An 11,677-nucleotide genomic window follows, 5' to 3' on the forward strand; every position below is an offset into this window, starting at 1 on the left:
CCTATTTTTAATATACAAGAGTTCACTAGTACGAGAAATGTTTCACAAAGTCGAGAAACGCATAAAAAGTTTCACGAAACGCAAGAAACTAAAATATGTACTTTGTTAGAGAAACATTTGAATAAGTCACATAGGGTAAAGGCTCATAATTTTGTCCAGTTTCTTATTTTGGACACTTTGAGGTTAAAATTGGACACTAAAAACAAATTGATTAAAATGATGGATTTTTATTCCAATATTTGATGAATAAAGAATTCTATCTAAATATTTGTTCTTTTTAGAAGATTTTAATACTAAATACGTTAAATTTTGAATATGATTTAAGTTGAAATTGCTTTTGTTGAAAATTCAGTGTGAGCAATTGCTTACGAGAAATATGACAGAACTTCGTGTTTACTTCAGTCTTATTTAGCTGTGGTGAAGTTACTAACAATGCTTCTTCGCTTTTTTTGAATAATATTATTGAATATTCATTGAATATTGTATTGATTCACGTTAGTAGTGATTAGTACATTTGACCTGAAGTGAGATTTGCCTTGTGAATTAGATTTTTTGTGTGAAAAATGGGATTTTTTTTTAAGACATTTACAAGTGAGGTGATACTCCTTATTTTGGTCAGGTGTTTTTCTCACGAAATTTCGTGAAGTTTTAGCTTTTGTGATGACTAGGTTGGACAAATGCCTGGAGAAACAAAAGAAGCATTATCTCTACGAAAGAGAAGTAGCGAGAAATGCCTTTGAAAGGCTCCCGGAAAGTCCAGGGAATGAGCGAATCCGCACGTACTTGGAGTACCGAAGTCAACTCACTTTAATGAGTGATATGGAAAGTTTCCGGGCTTCTTGTGACATTTTACGTTTCCCTTATATGAACAGGAAGAGGACTTGGTTAGTTTGGTTCATGAAAAAAAAAGAACAATGGGCATCCTGTTAAGGCGGATTAGCTGTCCAAATTTACAGCCAAGTTGTCCAAATTAATAAGAAAGTTGTCCAAAATAAGAGTCAAATTCACCTCTACATATCAATTCATTTTTAAACGTATTAAAACTAATTTTAGTAAAAACAAAGACAATAAACCCTTGCCAAGCTTCTAAACAACCCTTCTGAAAAGAGTAACAAAAAAAGTAAATTAGTATTGAAAATATCGCACTTCAAACTTGGAACATCGATGCTTATAAGCAGACTGTTCAAAATTATGAGCCCTTACCCTATTGGTTACTTGAGTTAAACCATTCAGACTTGTGGCTTGGTCACATGGCTTAACAGTCCTTGTTTTATTAATATATAGGATTGCTTTTAAAATAATTTTTTCTTTAGAAATATTTAATTGTAATTAATTCAAATCCTCATACCCCCTGTTCCATACGTCCACCGCCGCCTCAACGTTGGTGGCCAGTTTCTAAAGCCAAGTGGCGGACATGCTTCTTCACTGATTGTATAAGCATAAGGTTATATACAATGTAGTGTTCTTTATTATGTATAAGAGTGATTTCAAGGGTGGTGAATTAACATTATTAAACTTTAAAAATTAAAATTTCTTTAGTTATTCTCGAGGAAATGTGGCTTAAAATTGTATTGCGAGGACCCAACCCTGTATATAAATTTAATATTATCTAATATGGCACTTTTCAGTTATAGTGATCCGTAGGTTGTATCTGAGGTCCTCGACACTCTTAAGACTTAAGCCGAGAGACGGCTTAGTGCAAAATGGTAGAAATGTGGTTTAACCATTATTTCGAATATAATTACGCTAATCCGTCTCTCGGCTAATCCTCACGTGTGTCAAGGCCCTAAGCCTTAGTTTATACAAATACATTTAATTTTAGTCAAATCTCTTGACTAGATGGAATTTTTAGCCATTGACCTTCATTGAGTTGGAATATTTCAAGATCATTGAGATACAGATACAAGATTTTCACTCGAGGAGAAATTTAAGTTGTCTGTTATGTACTAAGATCAATTTAGGATGAAAATCTGGTTGGTAATCATAAATTATCAAATGGCTTAGCTTCCTCTAATATGGCCGTGTTTGCCTGTACAGCCTGTATGTAATAATTTCCCACAATCTTATTGTATTTATCCCTTTCGTGTATTTTTCCCTTTCAGAATAAATATGCAAGTGTAGAGAGAAGAATGGATTTTGATTTTGATGATTTGTGCGTGGATCAGCCACATTTTCTCGACTACACGGCCGAGGAAACAACCACCACATCATCCAGCAATTCGGCCGACAAGAATGGGGCATTTGTGTACACGGGCACGAGGCGCAAGAAGACATTGTCAGGGGGTGGGGGCGAAAGGGAGCACCACAGTTTGGGACGTGAGCCCATGAGTCGCGTGACGGAATTTGATGATTTGAAGTACGAAAGGAAGCATTCGCTGGATCGTGAGAGGGGAAGGAAGGTGATGGTGTCTTCGTTTCTCGATCAACGAGAATCACCGTCGACATCGTCACATGTTTGCGGAACTTGGCCGGCTGATCGTCCTTCTGATCTTCATCCGGTTCTCAGTGCAACTTCACAGCCGCCAGGGGGCATTTGTGAGTTGGGGCCAAAGGTAGAATGTGTTTATTCTCTGCTGTCTATGCTTGGATCACATGATGCTGTGGAAATGTCATCGAAATTCCTTGAATTGTCCAGAACTCCAGAGACATGTGCCACTTTGCGACGTTCTGGTTGTATTCCACTTCTGGTTCAGATGATCCATTCGGACTCTGACGAAGTAGCTCGGAAGAATGCCAGTATAGCTCTACACAATGTGGTTCTATGTCATCCGGATGACAAAGCAGGAAGGCGAGAAGTGAAAGTATTGCGACTTATTGAACATGTGATGGAATATTGCAATTTCCTCAAGACACTGAAACAGTCAGGAGAAGCAGTGGCCGATGACACGGAAAGGCACCCTAGTCAAGCAATTAGTAGTCTCATGAAAATCAGTTTCGATGAGGAACATCGGCATGCAATGTGTCAATTGGGTGCATTGCAGACCATTGCCAATCTCGTGCACCTCGATCATGCGGCTCATGGGGCCAAATCGACTGATCCCAGGTGCATCTCACTCAGACGCTACGCTGGCATGGCTCTCACTAATTTAACATTTGGAGATGGCAATAACAAAGCTTTGCTGTGTTCCAATAAAGACTTCATGAGGGCCCTGGTAGCACAATTGGACTCCAGTGCAGATGATTTACTCCAGGTGAGCTTAAATTTAAATACAAAATTGCGATAAAGGAAATAATATCGCACATTGGCGATTTAAGTCACATTGTAGGTTTTCCTTTTTCTCGAATATTACATAATTAATTAGTGGTTTTTACCTGAAGAGGTTTGTTCCGAAGATTGTCCGCAATCTTCAGAACCTCTAAAATTTTATTCGACTTAGATTTTATGTAATGATTTTCCATAACATTGAAGAATTGACGACTCAGATTCATTCTAGCAGTATGTTTCTCTGGGCAATTTTTCTTATTTCAATTTTTTTTTAACCTAAATTAATTATCAAAAAAATACAATATTTTTTCATTATTTATTATCACTTTAATATACACTGACAATTGCAAACGTTATAAACTGACCATTGTAAGATTTAGAAATGTGCAAACCCACCAATTGTCTTGCAAATGACATAACTTCAAATTATAACTCGGTTAAAATGAGTTAGTTGCATGTATTTGACCATTTTGAATAAGTTTCCTAAATGTGTCAAGAAACATTTGACCGATGAAAAATGATCGACTTTTGGGAAACAGATATTTTTACTCTGAAATAAAATTAATGATCTTTTTTGAAATAGGGAAGACTGGGGCAAAACGCATATTTAATTCTTTCACGAGCTCTGAGAAAAATTAAATGTTTTATAATTAGCATATTATTATAGGAAATTTACTGTTCTATAACATTGCAGAAGACAATTTTCCTCTATCTCGAAAGAAATGTTATTTTTGAATCATTTTCTAAAAGTCGATTTTGTGGAGATTCTCAAAATTGCTTTGGCAAATTTTGTCAGTCTTCGGATAATTTGTGAGGTTTTACTCTCGAAAACATTAAAAATATCAAATAGACGTAAGGTAAATGTACCAGCGAGCGATCGTCAGTGTTTCTCGGATCGGAAGGTTGTCCCGCGTATCGACACCCTAAAATAAAATGTACTTTTGAAAATTATTCACTGTATTTTAGTAATTTTCTTTAGCAAGATGTATCACGTTAGTTCATATTTAATCCAAAGAACCAATTTTCTCGTCGTGTTTCAAACAAAATTGCTATTATTTACCTAATTTATTGAATCATTGTATCAGAGTCTTAGCAAAAAATCCGCCATTCATCACCTTCTTAATATTTCACGCGAGAATTTGTCTGCAAGAATATGAGGAATTATGTTTGATTACAAATCTGTGTTAATTAAAAATGAATATTCAGTGACTCTAATTTCACTATCAATACACTTTTTTTTTAATTATTTCGGCAAGGAATATTTAAAATAAATTATTTTGTGCGAACAAGTACGTTTTCTGTCATCTCTTCCTCGAATCGGCACATTTTTTTCATGGAAAATTGCGCTCAGCGCACTTAGCTGTCATCTTCACAGCCATTCCCGGTGGGACCAAACTACGTATAAACTGTGTATATACGTTGTACGAATACTCAGTATCATCATGTACGCCCATACTTTTTACTCAGTACTATTTGCACCAAATGAGACCCGAAGTATGCTTTGGTGTTAGTGTGTTCGTGTGAAGTATTATCTCTTACAGAGTAAATACGTAGTACTACATACATCGTCAATATAATAAAAACCCCGTATGACAGAAAATGCTGTTGGCAGGCGTGTTGTCAGCTGCTTTGACAACGGGAAATATTTTCCATTGGAATATTCTGTTAACAAATTATGTGTTACAATTATTAGTAATATCAGTGATTATAATAGTATAATAATTATGCGACGCTGTGTTATCTATAGAAAATTGTGAAGTGATAATAATAAAGAAGTTGCAAACCTAAAATACGCATGTTTTTATTCCATTCGGTGAGTGTTTTTGAGAAATATTTTTTTACACGATACTTTGTGATTATCTAAATTGTTCAATCGTTGTCTCTGGTTAAATAAAATATATTAAAATCCTTGTGACTTCTATAATTTCGTCAATGTTTGGAAATAAAAACGGCAGGTGCATGTGACAAGTTTGTTTGGTAGCCATTTATTCTCGTGGGCGCGCATATCTTATTTTATAGATACAAGTACATAGTTTATACAGAATTTTCGTACAATTATGTACTCTCAGCACAGAAATACGTAGTTTATACTGTGTATATGAGTGAACTTGTATTTTTGAATGACAAGTACTCATCAAATATTTTATACATGTGTAAACTGTATCTTTTCTCCACGAATAAGTCGTAAATACATTGTATGACATGTGAACTGTGTATTTTGGTCCCGCCGGGTTATTAGATGTTTTTGTTGTGATAGAACATAATTTACCAGTGAAAGTTACATTAAATTTAACAATTTTAGAAGTTGTATCATGTGAATACACAGTACACAGTGTAAGGACGACAAAGAAGCTTCAATGAAGCCTTGTAGAGTGATTTAGATGCCAAGAAAGCAGGAGAATCTTCATCAAAAACATCTGCCGATCCGTAGCTCACCCCCTTCCGATCCGTGGAACACCTGATTAAGTCCCTTCTGATCCGCGGAACACATTGCATCCTTTTAATTACACCAATATATTATTATAATTTCCGTAATTAGCAAAAGTGTCAATACACGAAAATGATTAAATGAATCACTAATATATCAATTGGCGTGTAAAAAAATACCAAATAGTGTTTTGGAACTTATATATTCAACTAAATATAGAGCACGTCTCTTAACATTCCGATCCGTGGTACACTTCCCTTATTTTTATAGGAAATTTATTCCTCTACAACTTTGTCGAAGATAATTTTTCTCTATCTTAACGAGAAATGTGCTTAAATTGAGCTAATCAGTATTGATATTTTCTGTAAGACAAATATTACAAAAATAGGGCTCAAAATTTCATTACTTTTTATTTGACATAATCCTTCCTCGAATCCCTTGAAACTTTGTATGTTTAAGAAGGTTCATGAAGGCTATCTATAATAAAAATTTCAAGTCTGACTCTCTTTTATTTTAGAAAATTGTGAATATTGAAATTTTTGTTTTGACAAATTTTGCCGCAGTCTCCCCTACGTAAACAACATCTATGGATTACAAACAAAGAAAAATTTTAAAAAGATATTTTTTCTATCATTTTTTGTAGCTGGTTTCTCGAACATTGATTTTTTTGTCAAGTGACTTTTTAAAAAATTGTATTAAATCGGTGTATTTCAAGCTTACTTACAACATTACACGTCACTAGTGAAAAGATCGATTAATATTAATTATTATTTATAAAACTAAAATTAAATGTTTTCTGACAGTAAGGTTTTTACACCTTCAAGCACTCGAATCCTCAAAACGTCACTAAAATCGCCGCTGTGCGATACAGTTAATATAAATCGTGTTGAAGAAATTTGAAAGTCCACCAAAATACAATTTTTTTCCCTCCTCCATCCCAGACCCCAAGCTCATTGAGCTTACCTCGCTTATCTATAATACAATTCAGCAATATATTTCTAAAATACAAGGTATCCTAGCGCAATGGGTATGCGTACTAACTCATTTAAGTTCAATATTGGAAACTGCTTATATCTGGAATTATTGATGAATTAAGTATGATTACTTTTATAAATTCTTTAATTATTTGTAACCTCAGAATCTTTTTATTGTAAATTAAAATCGTATAGTAGAAAGAATTAATCCTACCTCCACCTTATAAGATTTCAAAAAGAAAAAAGTCCTAGCGTATACGCCTCATCTGTAAATTTGTCCCAGTCACGTTTTCCATCATCAATAAAAATTGACTTTAAAATTTTTACTGTTATTATGAAGAACACTACTAGCTTCTTGTCCCTATTTAATTAGTAAGCAGACCAGTTTCAACAGAAAAGATCACGCCCCTCTCGCAATCTCTGTAATAGTAAAAGGAATTTTATAATTTCTCAAACTCGAAGAGAACAATTAATTGGAGAGAGTGCAGGAAAGTGCTACAAAATCGACATTTTAATTATTAACAGAATCCCATAAATTCAGTAAGTTTTGTATGTGAATTCTCCTACAGATCAGTTTCCTCCATTTCGAAAGAAAATGTGCTGATCGTGCTATTTTCTAAAAATTGACTTTAATGAGGATGAACATTCCACTTTTGGTACCTAAAGTCTTTTTTCTTAACTACTTGCATATATCTGTATTTTAATATGAGTGAACTGGACATTCTTGATTAAAAATTTTCTGAAAGAAGAAGCTTTGGAAAGTTCTAAAACGGGTAATTTCACAAAAAGGGACAGATAATCCTAACCGGCTTATGTGGGTGAGATTCTTAACATGAGCTAACTTGGAATGCATGCAAATTCGATTTAGAGCTGAAGTTGTGGAACGCCATTCAGTTATTTTGAATCAAATTCGTGAAATTATACAAATTTTGTATTAAAACCAAAATATCAAAGATTTGGATGGAGTGACAGAAAAGTGATATATGGGTGAAATGTAGACCAGAATGTTCTTTATAATTTTGCAGTAGAACATGATCTCATCGATTACTCAGAAGCCGAGATAATCGAGATTGTTTGTTTCTGAACTCGTTTTTCGACCAGAGCGCCCCAAGTGTTCATTTGATGAACTTCAACTATATCAAAGAATTGTTGTATTTTGTGAGACTTTCCATTTAAAACCCTATTTTAAGTGTCTTGGTCGAGTAGAGGCAGTCAAATTGGCATCTGAGTGGTTTCAAAGCCTTATTATGGGAAAAGTAATTTTCTTTCACACTTAAACGGTAAAATCGGACAGATCGCATTATCTGATCGAAAAATGATGTATGCACGAAATGTAGATATGAATGTTCTCTACAATTATGTCGAAGTAATCATCAAAATCGGTTGAGCACGTGTCGAGATAATTGAGGTTATGTGATATTGAAATTGGTTTTTCGACTGTGGCTCCCCTGATGTTGGTCCCACGAAGTTCAAATGTTCTAGAAAGTTGTAGCACTCGGTGAGATCTTTCGTCTAAGCTCTCATTCATCAAAATCGGTCAAATGGGACCAGAGATATGATTTTTTGAATCTTGTGAACTTTGACCCCTCATATCTCCGGTTCTATTATAACCACAGCGCACTTACGCCCCATTTTGGAAACGTCCTAGACTGGACTATAACATACTAAAATTTGACTAACTTGCACAAAGGGTTTTTTTTTGAGAAAAATGAGTTTGACTTTCGATGAATTTTGACGGTATCGCAGCGCCACATGTGGTGACTTTTTGAACTTTCATCTGAAAGTGCTCATCGAGACGAAACCAAAAAGCCAAAATCTAGGTCAATATGTTAATTAGAACCGGAGATAGAGGCCGATCAATATTCGAAGTTTGACCCCTTATAGTTCAGGTCAGGAGTTATGGATCGACTTAATAATTTTTTGTTTGATAGGTATAATCAGCAGCTACAACATACTAAAATTTCACTTCGATTGCATAAAGAAATTTTGAATTATGTAACTTAGAAAATTGAAAAATCTTCTTTTTAAAAATAGCGCCTCTAGCGGTAGTTTTACGAAATTGCGATGTTAGAAGGGGAAGTGTAATTTCACGAGAGCTTTCCAAAAAGCCCTCACTTTTTAAATTCTGTCAATTAGAACCGGAGTTATGGCAATTTTAAGAAATTTTTTTTGGACCCTTATAGCTCGGGTCAGGGGGGTCGGGGGACCTTAAGTTTGGTATTGATCGAAAGCCCTAAGACCTAGCTATAACATACTAAAATTTGAGCCCGCTCGATGCCATAGGGGCGGAGCTATTGAGAAAACAAAAAAAGGGGGGTCTTCAAAATGGGGGAAGGAGGGGTGGGGGGTCAATGCACCAAGTTGCAATTTTCACCCGATATATAACCTTTGCCGAAAACCGCAAGTCTATATCTCTTATAGTTTAGGAGCTATTAAGCTCCAAAGAGCGCCCGGACGGACGGACGGGAACGGTTTTTAGCCATCCATATATTCGTGATCAGGAAGTGTCAAAACACATTCTGGCAAAGTTTGGGGCCGATCGGAGGACATGAGATTTTGTTAGGATTATAGTAGGTGAGATTGTTAAGAATCTCATAGAAAGTTGTAGGGGAAACTGGGGCACCACCAAATACGGGGTACCACCAAATACTGCGATTTTTTAATCGGATATTGGATATCAGAAGATAAGACCGATAGGAATTTATAGGCACTATGGGGATGCTTGTCCACTGAAGGAATGGTCGAGATAATCCAAGTAGTTTAGAAATAAAAATTACTGTTAGGTGGTATCCTGTGTTTGGTGGTGCCCCAGTTTCCCCTATTACTAATACTAATAATCTAATACTCATATATTATAGATTATAGGAAATAGTATTTAACCCTTTAAGGACGATTGGAACACAGGTGTCCCATAAAGAAAATAATTTTTCCTGACTACCTAAAGTTATTTTTTTCTTATGTCTGTACATAATTGTATAGTTAGATTGCAATAGCTATTTGCTATTTAATAAAAATTTAAGCTCAAAAATGGCGAATTTTTAAATTCTCAAATTCATAATTGATTTTATTTTTTTTATACTTCCAATTTTTTTTAAGTAAAGCCCTTTTGGCAATAAAAATTACAATTCTCATACGTAATATTTTTCATTAAAGCGAAAAATATTATTCATTGGTATTGTCAGAAAAATTACTTAAATTTTTGGGCTATTTTTGCCCCTATCGTTCATAGAACCACAAAATACACCGAATCAGACTCTGTTGGACTTTCCAAGGTTAAATGTAAGACTTATCATTGATTATGTTTCTCAGTTTAATTTTTATTGTTAATTTTCAGTCCGTAAAAAGTGTCTCGTCGTTAAAGGGTTAAAAGGAAAGGCAAAGCGTCTGCGGCTTTGCGAGCTGCTCGAACTTCCAAGAAAGAGCTGTGCCTTGTAATAATTTTTCTCAAAGTTTTTGAGTGAATAAGATTATTGTAGATTTAAATTTGTCTATAAATCACTATAAAACCATCTTGAAGTTGAAAATTATTCAAGAAGAGGATATTAAAAAAAATCATTTATATTTTAAATATTTGACCAAATTGGGTAAAATGGTCAAATAATAATTTAAGTTTGCGATTTAAACGGTGAAAGGTATCTGAGAATGAAGTGTTCAGCTGGGCCATAAAACATATCCAAAAACTATTGAAAAAGATTGGGCCAATTTTGAGATAAGTCAGAAAATCATGTTTTTGAAAGGGATTTGAGTTGTTAAATTTATTTTAATTGATATTTTAAGAATTTTTATGAGCTCATGGTGAGACTGGATTAATTCAGAACATGCTTCAAATAGAAATTTTTCACAGAATATGGAATTTTTCGTTGAGACCTTAACAGTAGGGGAGACTGGGGCAAAAAGTCACAAAACGGATATTTTTTTTTACAAACTACCCGAACGCCCCAGAAATTTCTAATTAGCACAGTTTTATAAGAAATTTACCGCTGTACAACTTTGTGAAAGTAATTTTCCTCTATTTTGTAAGGAAATATATTTGTCGAGCCGTTTCTCCTAAAAGGTAATTTTGTGATCATTCTCAAAAATGCTGGGGCATATAGTATTAGGAATGGAATATTATCACATTTTGATTCGCTTTGTTACGGGATTCCGTAAATTTAAAAAAAATATCTATATAACATGTTTTCATAGGAAATTTATTCATCTACGCCTTTGTAAAACACCGTTTTTCTATCTAAAGAATAAAAACGCTTTTCAAGCTATTTTAGAAAAAAAAACGCACAAAAAACTGTATATCGTTTGACCAGTGCAAACAACAAACGGCGACACATCGCATTGACGTTTTTTTTGCCGTGAATCATTATAAATTGTTTCGGTTTTTCTTACTTTTTGCTCTATACCTTTTGTTACTTTTTTACCCAAGTGGTCGCCGTTCTTAATAAAAAGATTTTTTGAGAGAAGAATCTTTGTAAAATTCAAAAATAGATAGCGGCTTCGTACTCAAAGAATCCAAATCATTTAGGAAATAATCATCAGTGCATAAATTTTGAGTAATAAGTAAATAATAATTGATATATTCTTCAAGGAATATATTTCAAAAATTGGGCTAAGAATTTTGATATTTTTTTATCTTCTAAATTCCTTGTTCGAATTCTAAGGAACATACAACATCGAAGAAGGTCTATGGAAGCTATCTATGGAAAAAATTTTAAGCCGCTATCTTACTTTTCTTGGCAGATAATAAATTTTGAAATTTTCGATTTGTGATTTTTTGCCCCATCCCCTTCAAAATTTTTATTATCTGTCACAATCTTTTTATTAAATTGTATGTTCTCCAATTAAATTGAAAATTTATTCGTATCAGTAAATTTTAATTTAAAAAAAAATAACTTTTGAAATAGGTCTTCAATTAGGCTAGTCTATCCTAATACAAAAGAGCAAGTTTTTGATTACACATTTTTAATAATACTTTTTATACAACCGAAAACTTAGGATACCATCATAATTTATATTATTTATTATTTTAACTGCTCGATCTCAAAAACGGATTAGGTATATAATCTGCTTTATTCCAAC

General features: G+C 33.9%; 1 protein-coding gene across 3 annotated transcripts in view; it reads left to right on the plus strand.

The window, feature by feature from the left end:
- The window catches only part of LOC129799391 (uncharacterized), a 77,706-nt gene that overhangs the window by 37,133 nt on the left and 28,896 nt on the right, over positions 1 to 11,677 (plus strand). For all 3 annotated transcript variants that reach the window (XM_055843230.1, XM_055843232.1, XM_055843233.1), the window contains one exon: positions 2,103 to 3,191. In XM_055843230.1, coding sequence (XP_055699205.1) covers positions 2,103 to 3,191 — 1,089 coding nt within the window. The remainder of the gene's footprint in view (positions 1 to 2,102; positions 3,192 to 11,677) is intronic.

This window comes from Phlebotomus papatasi, chromosome 1 (genome assembly GCF_024763615.1).
Source record: "Phlebotomus papatasi isolate M1 chromosome 1, Ppap_2.1, whole genome shotgun sequence".
In the NCBI taxonomy this organism is placed as follows: domain Eukaryota; kingdom Metazoa; phylum Arthropoda; class Insecta; order Diptera; family Psychodidae; genus Phlebotomus; species Phlebotomus papatasi.